This window comes from Rhinatrema bivittatum, chromosome 2 (genome assembly GCF_901001135.1).
Source record: "Rhinatrema bivittatum chromosome 2, aRhiBiv1.1, whole genome shotgun sequence".
Taxonomy (NCBI): Eukaryota; Metazoa; Chordata; class Amphibia; order Gymnophiona; family Rhinatrematidae; genus Rhinatrema; species Rhinatrema bivittatum.
Window position 1 is genome coordinate 196,062,383 of NC_042616.1, and position 21,960 is coordinate 196,084,342.

A 21,960-nucleotide genomic window follows, 5' to 3' on the forward strand; every position below is an offset into this window, starting at 1 on the left:
CTCTACAATCCAAACCCTTCACTTGTCTACTGAAAAATAAAATCCTAGGAAAATATTAAACCCAGGACACATACAGGGCTGCAAAATTCTAATTTACTGTCGTTGAAATCTATTCTTGCAATGTTTCAAATCCATTTAATATACAACCTTAGATGGAATTTCTCTTTCACAATGTTAAGTCTACACAACCTGAGTTCACCAGTAATCGGATCGAAGTATAAATGCATGTACACTTTGAGCAGTGAAGATTTAAGAATGAAAATTACAAAATGAAAAAAGGCCATCATTTAAACATGCATACCTCAACCATAGTCATGATAATGTACTTTAACTTTGGAGGTCCATATTCAGCCGCCAACTGAGATGGGGCTATTCTGGGATGGGACAGGTTATCTAGCTAATAGGGTCAGTTATCAAAATGCAATGTGGCCTTATCGCGTGCATTAGGGCCTTATCACGTGTGATAATGCCCTACCGCATCCGATAAGAGGGTGGGCAGGGTTTGGGCATGGTTATGACCCGGCAGTGCTGCGGGGTCATAACCACATTACCGCCAGCTGCACCGCAGGAAATAGCAACACCTTTTCCCGTGGTGCTATGGATGCGAAAGTGTGCAGCCTGCCTGCAACTGCAGTGGGTGAAAATGTACCGCCTCAATGCGGCCGGCTGCTCAATTTCGCCCCTGCCCATTTTTTTTAGCGCTGCTCTATATAAATAAAGCAGAATGATGAATCTAGCTATTAGTTAGCTGGATAAATAATGATTTTTCAGCATTATCCTGAAGAGCACTCCCAAAGTTATCCGGATCTGTATGAGAAAGAGAGTGCCTATGTGTACGTGCCTATGTGCATGTGAAGGAGAGTGAGAGAGAATAAAAATTGTGTGGCCTTCTTCACCCAAATCCACAACAATCTCTGGAAAATCAAAAGATGCCAGGTATTTATTTAACGGTATGGAGAGCTGGAGATTTTTAAATTATTTGTTTTATTATTTTAAATTTTGGGGTGTTATTTCATGTGTCTGCTGTTTGAAATATTTTATTGGTGTTTGAGAAATATTAGAACAAATTTATGTGACTTTAAATCATTAGGGGCCCAATATTGAAAGATGGTCATTTAAGTAACTTGGCCGGATACAACTAATCCTGCTAAATTACACTGTATTATGCTGTAGCACGGCGTGTTGCTGAATATACGCATATATATTTGTACTTAGCTGTATCAGTTATAACTGTCTAATGCAGCTAAGACAAAATATTGCTACTTAGTTGCATAAGTTATGCAGCTAAGTCACGCCACCACTGCCCGCCCACAACTTACACAGCTAACATTTTAGCCACACAAGGGACTTATGTGGCCAAGCAGCAACTACTAAATGTAAATACATATTCAGTGGCCGCTACTTAACCACATAAGTCCTACTTATCGGCTAAGTAGCGCTGGAATGTTAATATTGGGCCCCCCTATGTTTGATATATTCATTCTTTTTATGGTTTTAATATTATTAATGATGTCTTATATCTCTTGATTTTATTGCTTGATGTTTTGTGAGTTGTGATTATGTTTTTGTTTTTCCATTGTTACACTGCATAATACAGTCGGGCTTGTTGTGGTTACCAGAGCATGTTTGTGAGCGAGAGAGAATGAGTGAGCCAGAGGACTATTTAAGCCAGTGGGCCTGTGTCTGAGTATAAAAGAGAGCGATTGAGCCAGTGAGCATACATATGAGAGAGCAAATGAACCAGTGAGCATCTGTGTGAACAAGAGCATGAGTGTGTAACACAGTTGAGCATGTCTGTGAGAGACAGCATGTGATGCCAGTGAACATGTATGATGAGAGCGCGTGATCTAATAAGCATGTGTGTGAGAGAGAATATGAGGGAGTTTGTGTGAGAATGAACATGTGTTAGAGAGAGAAGAAAGATGTACATATCCCCACCCGTTACTAATCCATGACAATCTCAGGGTGACTGGAATCTAAAGTTCCCAGATACAGAGAGCAGGGGATTTATTTTAGCTTTAATTTTAATTATTGGGGAGTGTTTACTGTGTCTGCTATTTTGAAATATTTTACTGATGTTTGGGAAATTTAAAAAAAACAATGTTATGATCTTTTCATTAGCTGTTTTGAAATATTATTCTTTTTATGAGTTTGGTTTTTACTATTATGATTGATGCTTTATATTCTTGATGTATTGTTTGATGTTTAGTGAAGAATGATATTTGTTTTTCCATTCCAAACAGAGTCTGGCTTGTTGCGGTTTCAAGTTCAATTTTTGTCTGCATGTTTCTATTTATACTTTTATTATCTCTTCATTTTGTATTTGATGAGGGTCTGTTTGTGTTTTACATGTGTGTCTAAGGTGAGGTATCCTGCTAAGCAGACTTGGCTGGCCCCAAACCTATTTGCATGAATGGAATGGGGGTCTACAGCTTTGTTACTCATTGCTGGTCTAGAGAATGCTCTATTTCTTATTTAGGAAAAATGTGAAATTTATTTTGGAGATATTTGGGCTTAATTCTACTGGGTTTCAGAGTCAACTTGGCCGTGTTGATGCATGTGCTGCAGAGAACGTGCACAAGGGAGTAAGATACCCTTGGGCTGTTTTAAAAAAATCCCATGGCTGATATTTTCCTGCAATCCACCCCTGCTTGGAACCCATATAGTATTAGGCCTATTGAAAAGTGAGTTGGGTATGGACTTGTCCCTCAAAAAGTAAAGAGTAAACTGAATTACAAAGTACACAATATAGTAAACCTCCCATACCAAAACACCACTAACTGCCAGTACTCAACCAATGAAAAGGTATTACCTATGAAAGGTAATACTCTAGATATTACACTAGGCCCTAAAACATCAATATACATCCTATTAGGAAAACAGAATAAGCAGGCTGCTAATAGATTGCCCTACATTGATACTACACAATAGCAGATTACCTCACTTTGGTTACATTTGCAAACACAGGCACAGCCTCACTAAATATAGAATGAAAAGTCCATATAATATAAATAGAAATGTACTGATAAAAGCTCATCTAGAAAATTCAAAAAGTCAGACTCGGTACGCAGTGCAACAATGGAGAAACTGAAAACATTTCTATAAACTCACTTCAGCAGAATACAACAATCACAAAAAGATCTACTTACAAACACCCAACTAATCAATGTTCATAATCTTAAGGAAATTTTCATATAGCACCAAGGACTGTACAAGGAGTAGAGAGAATGAAAAGTGATTTAAGAAACTTGAAGGGTGGTCAAAGATTTTGCAGCTGGGATTCAATGCCAAGAAGTGCAGAGTCATGCATCTGGAATGCAGCAATCTAAATGAGCTTTATGTTTTGGGCGGTGAAAGACTAATGCACACAGACTGGGAGAGGGACCTTGGTATGATAGTGTCTGAGGATCTGAAGTAATGTGACAAGGCGATAGCTAAAGCCAGACGAATATTGGGCTGCATAGAGAAATGAATAACCAGTAAGAAAAAAGAGGTGATAATACCCTTAATATGGGTCCTTGGAGAGGCCCTGGAGAACTGCATTCAATACTGGTGCCCATCTCTCAAAAAGAATAAAGTCAGGATAGAGGCGATCCAAAGAAGAGCGACCAAAATGGAGAGGGGTCAGCATTGGAAGACTTATGAGGAGAGGCTGAAGGATCTGAATATGTACACCCTGGTATAAAGGAAGTGCAGGGGAGATATGATACAGACCTTCTAATATCTGATAGGTTTTAATGATGCAAAATTGTCAAAACCTTTTCCGTTGGAAAGAAATCAATAAAACCAGGGGTTATGAAATGAAACTCCAGGGAGGACAACTCAGAACCAATGTCAGCAAATATTTCTTCACGGAGAGGGTAATGAATGCCTGGAATGCCTTTCAGACGAGATGGTGAAGACTAAAACAGTCAAGGACTTCAAAGGGGCATGGGATAAACACTGTGGATCCCTAAAGGCTAGAGGATGGAAATGAAGGAAAGAGTGCATGGGGGTAACTGGGGGTAACTTGCTGGTGTGGCAGTTGCTTCACTTAACAAATAAGCCTTGATACTCTTAATCCAACTCCATCACTGCTCTCTGCTTCAATGGCAGTGAGAAAGAGGAACTAGATTCAGACAGCAACCAATGAGGCCCCAACTTTTACAGTTTAGGGAAACAACATCGGGGTAACTAGCTGATGCAGCATTTACTACCCTTAGGGGTAGATTTTCAGAGCCCTGCTCGCCTAAATCCGCCCAAAACCGGGCGGATTTAGGCGAGCAGGGCCCTGCGCGCCGGGAGGCCTATTTTACATAGGCCTCCCGGCGCGCGCAGAGCCCCGGGACTCGCGTAAGTCCCGGGGTTCTCGGAGGGGGGCGTGTCGGGGGGCGTGTCGGGGGCGGGCCCGGTCGTCGCGGCGTTCCGGGGGCGTGTCGGCAGCGTTTTGGGGGCGGGTACGGGGCGTGGCTACGGCCCGGGGGCGTGGCCGCGCCCTCCATACCCGCCCCCAGGTCGCGGCCCGGCGCGCAGCAGGCCCGCTGGCGCGCGGGGGATTTACGTCTCCCTCCGGGAGGCGTAAATCCCCGACAAAGGTAAGGGGGGGGTGTAGACAGGGCCGGGCGGGTGGGTTAGGTAGGGGAAGGGAGGGGAAGGCAAAGGAAAGTTCCCTCCAAGGCCGCTCCGATTTCGGAGCGGCCTTGGAGGGAACGGGGGGAGGCAGCGCGGCTCGGCGCGCGCAGGCTATACAAAATCGATAGCCCTTGCGCGCGCCGATCCAGGATTTTAGTGGATACGCGCGGCTCCGCGCGTATCTACTAAAATCCAGCGTACTTTTGCTTGAGTCTGATGCGCAAGCAAAAGTAGGCTGATCGCGCTTCTTTTAAAATCTACCCCTTAATCATTAAGCCTGATACTTTGATTCAACTCCAACATTACTCTCTGATTTCATGTTAACGGTTAAGGGAAATTGGATTCAAACAGCATCCAAGGGCCCTGACTTTTACGGTCTGGTAAACTGATAAGCATGGGGTAAACCTGCACAGTGCAAGCAGTTACTGGCATAAGCTTGCTGTAGACTGGGTGGATCATTGGTCCTTTTCTGCCGTTATTTCTATGTTTCTATGTATGTAATTGTGTGTGCGTGTGCGAGAGAGAAAGTACACTGAGTACAAGCTTTGCTATCTCTATTTATACAGCAGACGTTATCAACAACAATAAAACTGTAAACCTATTATGCAATCAGGCTAAGACTCTCCTTTCAATGCATTATCTTTGCTTTCCTATCATTACTATGCAATTGTGTACTGCAGAGACATCTGTAACGGAAGGACGCTAAAAATGTCTTTCTGCATCAAACTTTTACAAATTGAGACCTTAGTAGCTCAAATCACAATTAGTGCAAGTTTCAAATAGTCCTCATGGTGGTAAAGTATATGAGTGATTCTAATTTTTAATGAATAATTACCTGGACAGTTTCTCTTTGAAAAAAACAAAAAAAAAAACAAACGAAAAACAAAGCACCTTAAAAACACCTGCCCACTGTGCCCCTACTATTTTTTGCAGGCTACTGATAGGGGTAAAACAGAATGCAAACTCCTGACAATGTCATGTAGATGTGCTGCTTTCTTCCCTTTACCTGAACTCATACCCAGAATTGCCTTCTTGAGATCTAGCTAAAAGAATGCATGCTATGGAAGCCTCTCTGTACTTTTAGCTGGTCATAAAAGGGCAGTTTCAGATAGGGCAAGCTAGGGACATTAATCCTTTTTAAAAAGACATATTGCTTTAAAAAATGGCAACAATATGTCTGTAATTATCAAATATATGTTCCTTTAATTTTTAAGTACTGTGTTCACTATATTATTTCACGAAGTGGATACTCAAGTTCCAAACATTCCACTTACTTCAGCTTACTTAAAAACATTAAGGCAGATGATGGGGATTAAATTCAATCAAATGCCCACACACTGGTCTCTTTCCAAGATAGAACTTTGCTCAGACCTTTTCCAACCATGATCACAAGATCTGAGACAGTTTCTGGCACAGAAGCTGCAATTTTGCTCAAATTTTAATCTAATACATTTAAAGGTTGTCAAACTATATACTTACAAGACAAATCTGTGTGGAAATGGACTCCCTCTCCAAAAAAAACATCAAGCTGGGTTAATTATGATCTAGGGACCAGAATAGAGTGGTCAACTCAGAACATCCGAAAAGAAGGATAAAATGTGGGACAAAAATTTACATAGAATTTGCATATAAACTAGCAAAATTAATTTGCATATGCAAATATATTCACATAGATACGACATTACAATTTATTACTATAATTTAAAAAGAAATATAACTCATCATATTGTATCAGACTCTACCAATGCAGATTACAGCAACTATATGGGTTCATTGCCCCCATCTCTTACTTCTTACTCCCACAATCATTTTATGAAAGTATTTTAGTTTAGTTTATTTACTTGATTAATCACTATTTCTCACAACAATAAAAGAAAGCAATGAATGAATATAAATGGTAAAACAAAATGCGAACAAAACAATCTTACAGTGATAACAAAATAAAATAAAACAAAGCGATGTAGAAGTATAGATAAAATTTAAAGCAAAAAACAATCTTAGGGGCTGATGCAATAAAGTTGCATAGAAAGCGAGCGCTGAACAGTCAGCGCCTGCTCTCTTAATGCGCCCCAGGCACCCCCAAGGGGGGACGCCTTGCAATATTAAAATTAGGGGGTCACGTTAGTGCAAGCGACCCTAGCGCCTCCTTGCTAACGCGAACCCAATCGGTTTTTGTGACCGCTGTACGCCGGTCACGAAAACCGATGCCGAGTTTATCAGCATCGATATTCCTTACCGGCGGACAGCCACGAAAACCGACGCCAATAAACCCGGCACTGGTTTTCCTTAGCGGCGGACGGGCATCACGAAAACCAAACGCCGGGTTTATCGGTGTCGGTTTTCGTGATGGGTCCGATTGTCAATTTCTTTTTTTTTTACTTTTATTTTTTTTTATTTTTCATCCTACTTAATATCACAACAATATTAAGTAGGAGGCAGTACAGAAAAGCAGTTTCTTCTGCTTTTCTGTACTTGTTTTTCATGTGCACAGCTATTAACGCCTGCTCCAGGGGCAGGCGTTAATAGATGACAAATGTGCGTCCGAGATGCACATTTTTTTTTTTTTGCATCGGGAGTGAATGCCTAATAGCCTCATTCACATGCATTTGCATGTGATGATCGCTATTAGATTTACTCCACGTTGGATGCGTGTTGAATATGCACTAATCCCCTTATTGCTTTACGGGATTGATTAGCGCCTATTCTACCCGTATCCAACTGCAGGTTAACAGTGTGTTTGGCTCAGCGAACCGTACTGCATCGGCCCCTTATAGTGTTACAAAATAAAATAGAACATATGAACATAAGAGTCTAAAAATAGAATTAATGAAATAGGACAATATAAGACATATAAAACAAAAGAAAATAAGCTTAAAAATAATAAAAACAATAGGTCAAAACATGAACCAAAGGCAGCATGGATATAAACTGCCTTCTGGCCACTCGATAGCCCTTTCAGACCTGACACTGGTCCAGTCTTCAGGTACAATGAACAATTTTAATGCTAGGTTATAATGGGAACACTGAGAGGAGAGGATCACCTTGCTGGTGGCTGAGAAGAATCAGTAAGTACTGCTTGGAGAAATTTTAAAAACTTGAAAGTATTGGGGAGAAGTAAACTATTGGGGTATATTTTGCTGTGTGTTTTGTTTTAAATAGAAAGGCAGGCAACAAATAGAAGTTGTGTGTTTTAAATAGCTAGTTAGAAAGGTAGGCAACAGAAGTTTGTGTGTTGGTATTTCCCAACCCTCCCACCCCTAGCTTATCCTTTATAGGCAGATGTCATTTTCACACTTAAAAAAAAATAAAATCAGCTTTTTGAATTAAACTGAGAAATTCTCCACACCTTATCAAGAGTTTGATCATTCCCTTGTAGGTCACTACCAGATATATAGGGCCAGATTTTCAAAGCCTTACGTGCGTAGATGGGGTTACGTATACCGGGCCTATTTTACAAAGGCCCGGCGAAATGCGTAATGCCCCAGGACGCGTCTAAGTCCTGGGGCTTTGAAAAAGGAGCGGGGAGGGGCGGGGCCAGAGGCCTCCAGCACAGCGGCCATTTGCTGCTGTGTCAGAGAATTGTGTGTCGGCAGGCAGGCGCAAGAGGTAAAATAAAGGTCGGAGGGATTAGGATAGGGCTGGGGCGGGAGGGTTAGGGGAAGGGAAGTTAGGTTAGGGGGTTAGGAAGGGAACGGTGAAGGCCGCGGGTGTCGGCGCATGCAGGGTGCACAACTGTGCACCCCCTTGTGCATGCCAACCCCCGATTTTATAACATGTGCGCATGCCGGGTAGCGCGCGCATATGGATGCCCGTGCGTAGTTTTTAAAATCTACCCCATAGTGAATACACTAATACATTTAAAGGACCCTAATTGTACACATTCCTACTCCCATAGCAACCTAAAACCTACCTAGAAACTGAACAAACTTAAGATGAAGGCAGCAAGAGGGGGGCCTCTCAGTCTTTTGCATCGAGTGTCACATGTATGATTTCTTACCTGCCAGTGAGAAATTGAACATGTGCATCCGATGCAAAGAGCTCTTGTCTCTCAGAGAACAAGTCCAATTACTGAAGGCTGGAGTGGCAGACCTGGAGGAGCTGAGGCAGACAGACAGGTATATAGATGAGACCTTCAGAGACATAGTAGCCAAGTCCCAACTCCAGTCTAGTAGCCCTGTTGCTGCCTTGGAGGAGGAATGTCTCATGATTGAAAAGCATCAACCTGGTGCAGCAGGAAATGATCCTGTAGCAAGGACCTGCTCTTCAGATGGTGCATTATCCTCTCGCACTGAGGATGTGTCTGCCAGGGCTACAGCCCAGGAAGGAAGGGTTAAGTCAGCCGTCATAGTTAGTGATTCGATTATTAGCAATTTAGACAGCTAGGTGGCTGGTGGGCATAATGATCATCTGGTAACCTACCTACCTGATGAGAAAGTGGCGGAACTCAAGTGTCACCTAGATAGGATTCTAGACAGAGCTGGGAAGGAGCTGGCTGTTGTGGTACATGTGGGCACCAACATAGGAAATGTGGGAGGGAGGTTCTGGAAGCCAAACTTAGGCTCTTGGGTAGAAAGCTGAAATACAGAACCTCCAGAGTAGCGTTCTCTGAAATACTCCCTGTTCCACGCGCAGGTCCCCAGAGGCAGGCAGAGCTCCGAAGTCTCAATGCGTGGATGAGATAATAGTGCAAGGAGGAGGGATTCAATTTTGTAATGAACTGGATTCCTTTGGGAAGGGAGAGTCTTTTCCAAAGGGATGGGCTCCACCTTAACCTTTAATAAGGAGACAGAGTAACTTTTAATCTAGAACAAAGGGGAAAGCCAACAGTCGCTCATCAGCAAATGGTTCGGAGGGAGGTATCTTCAACGGATACTAATGAAGCATTAGAGTTAGGGCATCCCAACAGAGGGGTTCCAATAATAAATAAAGTAATCCAAGTGCCTAAAATTAAAAACTCACCTGAGCTAAAAGATTCTAATTTATCCCTGTCAACAGAAAAGCAAAATATAAATACAAACAAAAAACACACTATGAAATGTTTGTTTGCTAATGCAAGAATTCTAAGAAGTTAGTTGGGAGAATCAGAGTGTATAGCATTGAATGATGACATAGTCTTAACTGGCATCTCAGAGACATTGTGAAAAGAGGATAACCAATGGGACAGTGCTATACCAGAATACAAATTATATCGCAATAACAGAAAGGAGAATCTTGGTGGCGGGGTGGCACTTTATGTCCGGGGTGGCATAGAGTTCAATAGGATAAAGATCTTACATGAGAGTAAATGCCCAATCAAAACTTTATGGGTAGAAATGCCTTGTGTGTTGCGGAAGAGTCTAGTGATAGTATACTACCGTCCAACTGGCAAAAATGGTGAGATGGACAGTGAAATGCAAAGAAAGACTAGGGAAGCTAACCAAACTGGAAGTGCAGTAATAATGGGGGATTTCAATTATCTCCATGGTGAGACCGCACCTTGAATACTGTGTACAATTCTGGTCACCGCATCTCAAAAAAGATATAGTTGTGATGGAGAAGGTACAGAGAAGGGCAACCAAAATGATAAAGGGGATGGAACAGCTCCCCTATGAGGAAAGGCTGAAGAGGTTAGGGCTGTTCAGCTTGGAGAAGAGTCGGCTGAGGGGGGATATGATAGAGGTCTTTAAGATCATGAGAGGTCTTGAACGAGTAGAAGTAAATCAGTTATTTACACTTTTGGATAATAGAAGGACTAGCGGGTACTTCATGAAGTTAGCAAGTAGCACATTTAAGACTAATCGGAGAAAATTATTTTTCACTCAATGCACAATTAAGCTCTGGAATTTGTTGTCAGAGGATGTGGTTAGTGAAGTTAGTGTAGCTGGATTCAAAAAAGGTTTGGATAAGTTCTTGGAGGAGAAGTCCATTAACTGCTATTAATCAAGTTTACTTAGGGAATAGCCACTGCTATTAATTGCATCAGTAGCATGGGATCTTCTTGGTGTTTGGGTAATTGCCAGATTCTTGTGGCTTGGATTGGCCGCTGTTGAAAACAGGATACTGGGCTTGATGGTCCCAGTATGGTATGTTCTTATGTAGATTATTACTAATAGATCTGAAATTTAATTTTTTAAAATATTCAGAACCCTGGGGTGCATACCATCTGGTACAGGTGATTTGCTACTCTTTAGTTTATCAATCTGTCTTTCTACATCTTCCAGGTTCACCGTGATTTGGTTCAGTTCATCTGAATCTTCATCCTTGAAAACAGTCTCCAGAACCTGGTGTTATGGAGATGGAGACCTTGAGCATGGGAAAGCTCAGAGGGCTTCACATCTGTTGGGAAGCGCTAGGAGAGCGGTTCCGCTTTCCAGGGGAATGTTTGTTCTTGGACCACGACTCGACCCCAGAGGAACTCCGAAGAGGTGCCGCGGCAGGCAAGGCATGCCCGAGCATGGGCTGGACAGGAGCGAGGCTGGACTGAAGACAGATGATTGAGGAGACTGACCCTCCTCCGGACCTGAACACTTCGGGAAGACCATCAACGCAATGGTGGTCTTATGAACAGTCCTACGACCATTCCAAGCACTTTCATACCTGCCGCTGGTAATGACAAGAAGCAGCAGGCCGGATGGAGGCCAGGGCAGCGAAGACTGGAACATGGAGATTCAGACGAGGACTCAGGAATGAGGTACTTGGATACACAGACGAAGACTCAGTAACGAGGTACTTGGATACACATACGAAGACTCAGAAACGAGGTACTTGGATGCACTGACGAAGACTCAGGAACGAGGTACTTGGATGCACAGACGAAGACTCAGGAACAAGGTATTCAGAGAAAGGTTCAAGGTATTCAGAAGACTCAAGCTAGGTTCAAGGCATTCGGGAGAATCAAGCAAAGTTCAAGGTATTCAGGAGAGTCAAGTAAAGTACTGGGTTGAGAATGCGACGCAGCGCGCCCTACACAGTCCACCCGCGGGACTGGTTGCAGACCACGCTGGACTTGAAGAGCCTCTAGACGCGATGATGGAAGCTGATACTGGAACATGGCAAAGATACTGAAGAGGCCTGCACCGAGGCACGCCCTACACAGCCACCAGTGGCTGGTCGCGGACCACGCTGTAACGGAGCAGGTTCAAACAGAGTCTTAGGCATGGACGGTGCAGACACAAGGTATCCGAGGGTGAGCAAAGTTCAAGACACAGAACCAAGATACGACTTGGCTTTAAGCAAGGGATTCAGGACCAAGACACAGCTTGGCTTCTAGCAAGGGATTCCCTCCAGAGGCTTGAGCTGTGGTAGTGAAGAAGGCATAGTACCATGAAGCGCCCTACTCAGCCCACCCATGGGACTGGTCGCAGACCACGACATGGCATGCCAGGAAAGGTGGTGACGATGAACCTGGGGTTCAGGACATCGGGACTGGATCACAGACTTCAGGAACAGGAGATGGAAATCAGGACTGGATTACAAACATCAGGAATAAGAGATGGACATCAGGACTGGATTACGAACATCAGAAGCAGAAGACGGACATCTGGACTGGAACACAGACATCAGGAATGGATCACGGACTTCAAGTCGAGACATGGAGCGCCGACAGGAAACGAAGAACACAGGACCTTGAGGAAGAGCTGGAACAGCGAGACTCCTGGAGGGAAGGACAGGAACATCCAGGAGCAACTAACTCCTTGCGAAGGCAAAGCTGGAATGAATGCTGGGCCCTTTTGCAGGGCTGAAGAGGACAACGCCCAGGGAAAAGCTAGCAGGGGGCCATACCTGGCTGGCCCTTGAAAATGAGAAGACAGGCGCACGCCCGTGCCTAGGATAACTGGAGGAGAAGAGCAGGATCCGCTGATGGCGTCCTCAGCCTCGTGGAGGGCCCAGGAAGCAAGGCAGGCAGTAGAAGCACCGGCAGGGATGGCTTCCCTGTTGGCTGAAGACCCCAGGAACGGCAGCAACGGAGCGGCAGCCCTGCCACAGAGCTGGGTGAAGAAACGCAGGCTGCAGGCACCAGCAGGGACTGCTTCCCTGCCAGCTGAAGACCCCGGCAGTGGTGAGGACGGCTCCCTGCCGTCCTAGGACCCCGGAAGCGGCAGGAGCAGCAGCGGCGGTCCCTGCCGCAAAGAGAGGAGAGAAGGAGCTGCAGTGGGTCTACCATCCTCATGGGAGGCTCCCAGTGTCTCGGCCCTGCCGCACAGGGCAGGAGAACGCGGCTCCCGTGCCGCGTTGGAAGAAAGCAGCGCTAGCGGCCCGACTGGCCGCGGGAGGTAGGGGACCTGCCCGTGCTCCTCGCGGGCAGGTACACAACACCTGGTACCTCCTAAACATCCTCATTAGTAAACACAGAAGCAAAGAATTAATTTAGTCTTTCCTTGATGGCCTTATCTTCCCTAAGAGCCCCTTTAACCCCTCGATCTTCTAATGGTAAAGCCGACTCCCTCACAAGTTTCCTGCTTCTGACATATTTTTAAAAGCTTTTATTATGAGTTTTTATCTCTATGACCAATTTCATTTCACATGCTTTCTTAGCATGTCTTACCAATGTTTTACATTGAACTTGGTAAAAATAAATGCAAAAGCCCAGAATTTCCACCCTAATGACACACAATTATAATGTAAGGAAACGCCAATGAAAAAACAATCATAAAGCTACTAAGTAAATACTATGCGCTTCTTATAATACACTATTGTAAAACGCATGAGCAAGCCTGACGACGTACCCATCTAAGCACAGGCCACCTGGACCCCTACATCAGTGGTCCCCAACCTTTTTTGCACTAGGGACCGGCTTCAAGCAAGACCATTTTTCCATGGCCTGGCAGGGCGGGGTGGGGGTGGGGCTTTGGTCATATGGGGGCGAGGTTATGGATGGGGTTGGATTTTAGTGCATACTTATTTAATTATGACATTTATAAATCCTGCACCTCCAGTTCTCTAACTCTGTGCATCCACTGAAATTCCCCCAAACAATGGAGCTTGGATGTTTCCCTCCTCATCATCAACGCAAGAACTTGCCTATTGGGCAATTCTTGCGATTAAGACGCTTATGTAGCAAGAAAGAAGAATTTTTCCAGCAAGCTGAAATATTGGCAAGCAGGCTATTGCAACGAGGCTATCCCATTTGTTATATTAAAAAATCCTTAAAAAGAGCTTCCAATGTGGAACGTTACTGGCTTCTATTAGATAAAGTACATAATGAAATGCAGTCTCCCTTAGTTTGCACAATACCATTTTCAGATCGAGCAGTGTTGATAGCATCTCTCATTACACATCATTGGACAGTCTTACGACCACATTTGGAGGTCTTTGAAGAACGCTCCCTTATTACCTACAGTCGGGGACACAATATTGGTGACACCCTGGTACATTCTTTTTTGAAAGAACCAATAATCGCAGACCCTAGATTCCCCCGGGGACATTGGTCTTGTCAAAATTGTTCGGTATGCGATCAAGCAATTACGGGGGAAATCTGGGAAGATTCCTATGGATTTGTCCATCGAGCTTTTCAATATTCAGACTGTTCCTCAACGCATGTAATATATCTGATTCAATGTCCATGTCAATTATATTACATAGGTAGAACTAAGAGGATGGTGCGTACTAGATTGATAGAGCACAGAACTTGTATTTCTACAGAAAAACTCACAGCTCCAATGGTCAAACATTGTAAAGAATTCCATCATAAATTTGATGATCTTCGCTGGCGAGTTTTGGAGAGAATACAAATGCATCCACAAGGGGGAGCTATCAATAAGATCTTGAATTTTAAAGAGCAACAATAGATCTTTAAATTGCGAACTGTAGCACCTGGAGGTTTAAATGCCTCCGTTGAGTGGTATTCCCTCACTTAGGGGAGGCGGAGACTATTGATATCACTTGGTCAGTATTTAAGTCAGTTCTGGAGGTTCCCGGAAACGACAATTATTTGAACTGAAACGCTGGATCGCCATCTTTCAATATGAACTGTGAGTACTTTGAAAGTGTCGCTGATCTGAGAGTATAGAGTTGGTCGGTGAAATATATTTAACATGCATGAATAATCATTTAAGTTTCGTTTGACGCAGGAATATTACCCTTGAGAAAGAACTTGCCGAATTGCCAGCAGTCCGAAACACGGAACTGTGTCGGGTTACTTGTCCTAAGCTGAGACCGCAAGGACCGTCATGAATTTGCTTAAATATTAAGTTAAGTACTTCATAATTCTAATAGCATATAAAAAAATTTTACAAAAAGGACTGTATGGAATTTTTCAACTAAATGACCTATGATTAAATATAAGGCAGAGTGTTAAAAGCGATAGCTTAAAATGATGATGCCTAGTATGATGGTCGTAAGATAATGTGCAGTATGCGTTTTAACTTTTTTCAATGATAGATTTATGTTGGTAAAGCCATTAGTGGATCATCATATTCACCAACGAATCTGACTGTGCAAATTTTACCTCACTTACTAGTTACATTGTAGTATACTATGAGGGCCAACAACCACAAATTGCCAAATATTAAATGTTTGTCCTACTTTATAGATTATATAGAAACATATAGAAAGATAGAAATGATGGCAAAAAAAGACCAAACGGCCCATCCAGTCTGCCCAGCAAGATCCCAGAATTATTTTCCCATACTTATCTGTTTCACCGACCACCAAGTTTTGTTTGACTGTTTTGGTAACTGTTCAATTCGAATTTCCTTCCACCCTGTGCCACTGATGCAGAGAGTAATATTGGAGTTGCATCAAAGGTGAAGCATAAGGCTAAATGGTTAAGGGTAGTAACCACCGCATCAAGCAAGTTACCTCAATGCTTGTTCACCCAGACTGCACAGATCAATGCCTTGTTGGATGTTGTCTAAATGTATATCCTCTTTTCCACATTTCCCCCTGCCGTTGAAGGAGAGAGCAATGCTATATATATGCATTCAAAGTGAAGTATCAGGCTTAATTGGTTTAGGGTAGTAATCATGGCAATAAGCAAGCTACCCCCATGCTTATTTGTTTACCCAGACTGTGTAGTTCAGACCATGTTGGTTGTTGTCTGAATGCAAATCCTCTTTTCCATATTTCCCCTTGCCATTGAAGCAGAGAGCAATGTTGGAGTATATAGTTGTATGTCCTGACACTATTAACCACAAGAAGTTTGCTGTTTGACATCCTATTAGCGATGTACATAGTAATGAAGAAATGTATATACTTATATAGACTGATAAACCTATATAAATTTGTACGTACTGCCAGCCTTGTTCACAGTCTCATTTGTTTTCCTGGGGTGAAGGGAGGGAAATTCCACCCATTAACACCTTCTTCCCCAGGTGGAGGCACCAGGTGCCAAGAATACGAGGACCAACGGAGTCTGCTCTAGGTCTCACCAGGTTGGTCCTGGACTCCGGAATGCCTGCGAGGCAAACAGTCAAGGGGGGCGTTACATAGGGTTGACTTGCATAATGAGCGACGTGCATAATTAAGGATGGGTGTAGAGAGAGATAAGAAAGGAGAGGTAGTGAGGAATTGCAGAGTGAAGGCTTTTGTAGATGAGTAAAAGGAACTTGAACTATATGTAGAAATGGATAGGGAGACAATGTAGTGATTTAAGAAGAGAGATTATATGGGTGACATTGACGAAAGATAATTCATGAAGCTTAATATTGGACAGATTATATTGGAGAAAAATGGATCACTGGGAGACTTGTGAGGAGCAGGTTGCAACAGTCTAAGCAGGAGGTGATGAGAGACTGAATAAGGTTTTTGGTAGTGTGTTCAGAAAGGAAGGGATGGATTTGGGTAATGTTATAGAAAAATAACAGCACATTTTAACAGAGTTTTGGAACTGTGAAAAAAAAAAGAGAGAGAAAAGTTGAAAATAACTCCAAGGTGACAGGCTAAGGAAACTAGGTGGATTACAATGTTATCCACAGAAAAACAAAGGAAAAAGAGGGGAAAAGACCTGGGGGCAAGATAAGAAGCACTGTCTTGGCTATGTTGAGTTTTAAGGTGGCGGTGGGACATCCAGGAAGCAATGTTAGATAAGCAGGCTGCGATCTGGGACAGGATTCCTGATGAAATTTCTGATGTAGAGAGGTAAATGTTATATTCTGGTATGGTTATGAACCCTGGATCATAGGGAAAGCTGACTCCACCCACAGGGAGGAGCCCTGTGGGGACTCACCATGATAGGCGTGGCCTCAGCTGAAACGGACACAGGTAGTAACGAGACTTTATTGTACTGGAACGTAGGTGAAGTGCCCACCGAGATGAAAGAAAATCAAGACAGCATGGTGAACATCATGTTCAAAAAGTTTGGAAGCTAAAGGGAGGAGGGAGATGGGACAATAGTTGGCAGGTTAGGTAGGGTTCAATGAGTGTTTTTTGAAGAATGGTGTGATCACAACTTGTTTGAAAGCAGCAGGAACAATAGCAATGGAAAGTGATAGGCTGAGGATGTGGCAGATGGGAGGGATGATTGCAGTGGAGATACAGCTAAGGAACTGGGTGAGAATGTGTCAGAAGAATAAATAGTGAGCTTGGAGGAGGAGAGAAGATGGGCAATTTCTGCCATTATGACTTCAGAAAAGGAGGAGGGAGTGGCAGAGGCCAGGGGAAAGGCAGGGGAAAGAAGTGGGAGACAAGGATGTAGAGGTGAATTGGCTGAAAACTTGGATAATTTGTGAACTTGTCATGGAAGTAGTCAGCCATAATCTGGGCAGAGAGTGAAGGTGGGGATGGAGCCAAACAATCTTTGAGGAGGGAATTAAGTGTGGCAAAGAGACGGCAAGGGTTGGTTGCAAGAGTCTGTCAGATGGACACAGTAGTCTAGCTTGGCAAGTGTGATAGCAGACTGGAAGGAGCCTGCATGAATTTGAAATATATGAAGAAAGCATGGCACAAGATTTTGGCCAGAGACATTCTGCAGTGTGTGCTCAGGAAGATAGGAAGTGGATTCTAAGGGTGAGCCAAATCTGGGATATGGTGTTCTTTACAGGAGGGGTAAAGGGAGAGGCGAGAGTGTCTAAAGCAGAAGACAGCATAGTGTTGGAAGATGAACCTGCTTTGCAAACTAGGGATGTGAATTGTTTTTGAACGATTAAAATTATCGTCAGATAATTTTAAAATCGTCCAAAATTGTTAGAGTGCACGATACAATACAAATGCCCACGATTTATCGTCAGGGGCATTTGTATTGTATCGTTAAATAGGGGGCGGGAAAACCGGCACACCAAAAAAACCCTAACACCCCACCCCGAACCTTTAAGACAAACCCCCACCCTCCCGAACCCCCCCAAAATGTTTTAAATGACCTGGGGTCCAGTGGGAGGGTCCCGGCGCGATCCCGGCACGATGTCCCGCTCCCTGGCCACACCAAAAAAACCCTAACACCCACCCGAACCTTTAAAACAAACCACCACCCTCCCGAACCCCCCCCAAAATGTTTTAAATGACCTGGGGTCCAGTGGGAGGGTCCCGGCGCGATCCCGGCGTGATGTCCCGCTCCCTGGCCACACCAAAAAAACCCTAACACCCACCCCGAACCTTTAAAACAAACCCCCACCCTCCCGAACCTCCCCAAAATGTTTTAAATGACCTGGGGTCCAGTGGGAGGGTCCCGGCGCGATCCCGGCGTGATGTCCCGCTCTCTGGCCACGGCTGCTGTGAAGAGAAATGGTGCCGGTGGCCCTTTGCCCTTACCATGTGACAGGGCAAAGGTAGCGCCGGCGCCATTTTGATTTCTAGCTCCCGACGTCACACGTCCAGGAGATTGCTCCCGGACCCCCGCTGGACCCCCAGGGACTTTTGGCCAGCTTGGGGGGGCCTCCTGACCCCCACAAGACTTGCCAAAAGTCCAGCGGGGGTCCAGGAGCGACCTCCTGCACGCGGGCCGTATTGCCAATCTTCAAAATGGCGCCGGCGCTACCTTTGCCCTGCCACATGATAAGGGCAAAGGGCCACCGGCGCCATTTCTCTTCACAGCAGCCGTGGCCAGAGAGCGGGACATCGCGCCGGGATCGCGCCGGGACCCTCCCACTGGACCCCAGGTCATTTAAAACATTTTGGGGGGGTCGGGAGGGTGGGGGTTTGTTTTAAAGGCTCGGGGTGGGTGTTAGGGTTTTTTTGGTGTGGCCAGAGAGCGGGACATCGCGCCGGGATCGCGCTGGGACCCTCCCACTGGATCCCAGGTCATTTAAAACATTTTGGGGGGGTCGGGAGGGTGGGGGTTTGTTTTAAAGGCTCGGGGTGGGTTTTAGGGTTTTTTTGGTGTGCCGGGTTTTCCCGCCCTCCCCCGATTTACGATTTTTAACGATTTCAAAACAAAACAAAACACGACGATCCGATTTCCCTCCCCCCCAGCCAAAATCGATCATTAAGACGATCGATCACACGATTCACACCTCTATTGCAAACTGACTCAGACAATGTGGTGGAGGAAAGGAGAGTTGAAACAGTAATGGATAAGACACAACAGTTGGCAGCTTGCTGATTCCTTAAGGTGTTAGTGGTGACTGTGTAAACTACTAGGGAAGAAACTGGGACAAGGCTGAAAGAGAAGGTGGTTTAGATTGAAAGTTATTAGATTAAGGTCTGAGATAAGAAAAACTGATGTGGAGAAGTCTGAGAAACAGTAGTTGGAGGAAAGTGTAGAAGTGGTACAGCAGAGATGGAGATCAAATGAGGAGGTTAAGGAAAAGAGTTTTGAGACATAAGAGTTTAAGTTACCAAGAATAAAGGAAGGGGAAGATGGGTCAAGGAAGAATGAAAGCCAGGAATTAAAGTTGGTGAGAAAGAAGGAACAGGATTTATCAGGGGATCAATGAATGACAGCGCCGGAGTAACAGCTGTCACTAGCAGTCTTGAACCTAAAATACTTGCACACAATGAAGGGGAAAAAAAGTGCCATTTTGCTATCCATATTTGCCTATCCACAGTCATCAGTAAATTTAGTTAAAAATGTGCAAGAAAAATATTAGAACTGAAACTGAATAATTACTGGCAAGCAGGGCCAGATTAAGGCCAACTGATGCTGTAAGCACAGCCCAACAATGGTGTCCCCTTTGGCCCTTCCATTGCTTAACTGACAAGACATTAAGACTCAAGAAGTGCTGAAGGTGACATAAGGGATAAAAAATTCAGTTTTCTTCCAGGCCATCCCCCAAACTAAATACCACAACTGTATTAAATATAAACTTTTTAAAAATTGTATTTATTTAACACTAAATAGCAGTAATAATTTAAGCAAATTATTTATTTATAACTAGGGGAGGGGGGCAACAGAAAAAATACAAATACAAAACAAATGTAGTGCCCCCTTCCCTTGGTGCCCTAAGCCCATGCTTATTTTTCTTAGTGGTTAATCCAGGACTGTTGGCAAGCATATGGTTCGTAGCTGCTGTGCAATGCCCCTGAATAATGCTATATTCTAAGTGAACTATGCAGAGTGGTACACCAAGGCATCTACAGGGTGTTCATCCTCAACACAATTTGCTTTTACAGCTCATCAATTAAAAGTGTATTTAGGAGGAAGAATACGCTTAGTTACTTCTAAAACAATGAAGTGGAACTTTTGAAAGCTTTAAGGCTGCGGACTTGGAATACGTTTTGAATATTGTCTCTGTGTATAGGGGGTTTTTCCTTTTCATTTTGACCTGCTGTCTTGCTGAACTCTACAGGTCTGTGGGAAACCTTTACTGTCACCTTCAAGGTGACACCTTCTGGTAAAATGTCAGAGACAATTAACTGCAGAATTTACCCCTCCCCCAATCCCCATCCCTCTTTGATGGATTCAAAACCAACACTGCACTCATGAATTTAATGTTTTCTTTTTTTTTTTTTTTTTTGGGGGGTGAGAGGAGCAACGGGCTGTAAGACCATGAAAACTAAAAGTTATATTTCCTTTCTTCTATAGTTAAAATGGCTTATCAGGGATTAGAAAAGGCATTTGCTATTCCTCAGAAACGTATTTTACTATAGAGGCAGAGCGCAGGCGGTCACAGACATTAACATTATTCCACCCAGTTGCTGTAGCTGGCCATCTGTTTTTCAGTTTAAATAGTTGTTTACAAACCACATGCATTTTTTTATTTTTTTTTAAACATGGGTCAGTTTATAGGAGGCTGAGCCTGGAGATATTACGTATTCTGACTAGCTCATCTACTTTGATTTCAACTTGTCCGTGTTAACTAAAATTATTTTTTTGTGTATCTACACCCCAAAGTGCAAGTCGGAATCAGGCTTACTCTGGAAGTCGAGAGAGAACACCCGCAGAGAGGGAGCTCAATCCATCATTGATCCGGAATGGTTGCCCCTTCCAGGCCCAGCTGAGAATCAATTCAAGCATCAGCATAGAAATGAAATAAGGTGTAGCCTGAAAGGGAAATTCAAGAAAAAAAAAAAAGCAGGTAATGTATGTAACATATGCACAAGACTTACTAAGACTTTAAGAGGGATATTATAAAAAACAAAAACGGATAACTTATATAGCTATAGTCAGATAAGTTATATTCAGCAGGATAAACGCCCCACTGAATATCTGCTTATCACAATTTTCATTCACTCACTCTTTATCTCACCAAAAAGAATGTTAAACAGACTGATGGTCTGTTTAACATTAAAAATGCTTTGCATCTTTCAAACTTTGCACCCATGGAGCTGAAGACAAAGCACATAAAATGTGGTAGGTTGTTTTTTTTCTAGGAAATTTGGGTTTAAAATTTTTGTTTTCTGCATACAAAGAAAAAAATATAAAGAAGAACATAAGAATGACCATACAGAGTCAGACCAAGGGTCTATTAAGCCCAGTATCCTGTTTCCAAAAGTGGCCAATCCAGGTCACAGGTATCTGGCAGGATCCCAAAAGGTCATAGATTCTATGTTGCTTATCCCAGGCATAAATAGTGACTTTCCTCAAGTTTACCTGATTAATAACTTTTCTTCTAGGAACTTGTCCAAGCCTTTTTTAAACCCAATTACATTAACTGCATTTGCCACATTCTTTGATAATGAATTCAAGAGCTTAATTGCACATTGGATGAAAGGGTTCTTTTTTTGCTCCAATGCAAAATGTTTCCAGGTTTGCATTGTAGTAGATTTCCCATTGAACTTCACTGGAGTATCTTCATGAATCAATCTAAATGAAGTTTTGCACTGGATTAAAACTCTGATAGAATTCCCTCACAATATTTTGAATACTGACACAGCAACACATTTATGCCCCAGATAACAATATCTAAGACTATGACCCAGTATGGGGGCTATATTGGTGTGAATGATCATAGCATGAAAGCACCACCGAAGAGAGAGAGACACTAAAGATAACATGCACAAAAAATATGGAAATTCAAATTGGATAATTTTATTTGAGTGGAGGAGCAACCTAGTGGT

At 43.4% G+C, this 21,960-nt stretch overlaps 1 protein-coding gene across 4 annotated transcripts in view; it reads right to left on the reverse strand.

Moving 5' to 3' along the window:
• The window catches only part of AGMO (alkylglycerol monooxygenase), a 672,742-nt gene that overhangs the window by 637,597 nt on the left and 13,185 nt on the right, over positions 1-21,960 (reverse strand). For all 4 annotated transcript variants that reach the window (XM_029589002.1, XM_029589005.1, XM_029589003.1 and 1 more), the window contains exon 2: positions 20,817-20,944. In XM_029589002.1, coding sequence (XP_029444862.1) covers positions 20,817-20,944 — 128 coding nt within the window. The remainder of the gene's footprint in view (positions 1-20,816; positions 20,945-21,960) is intronic.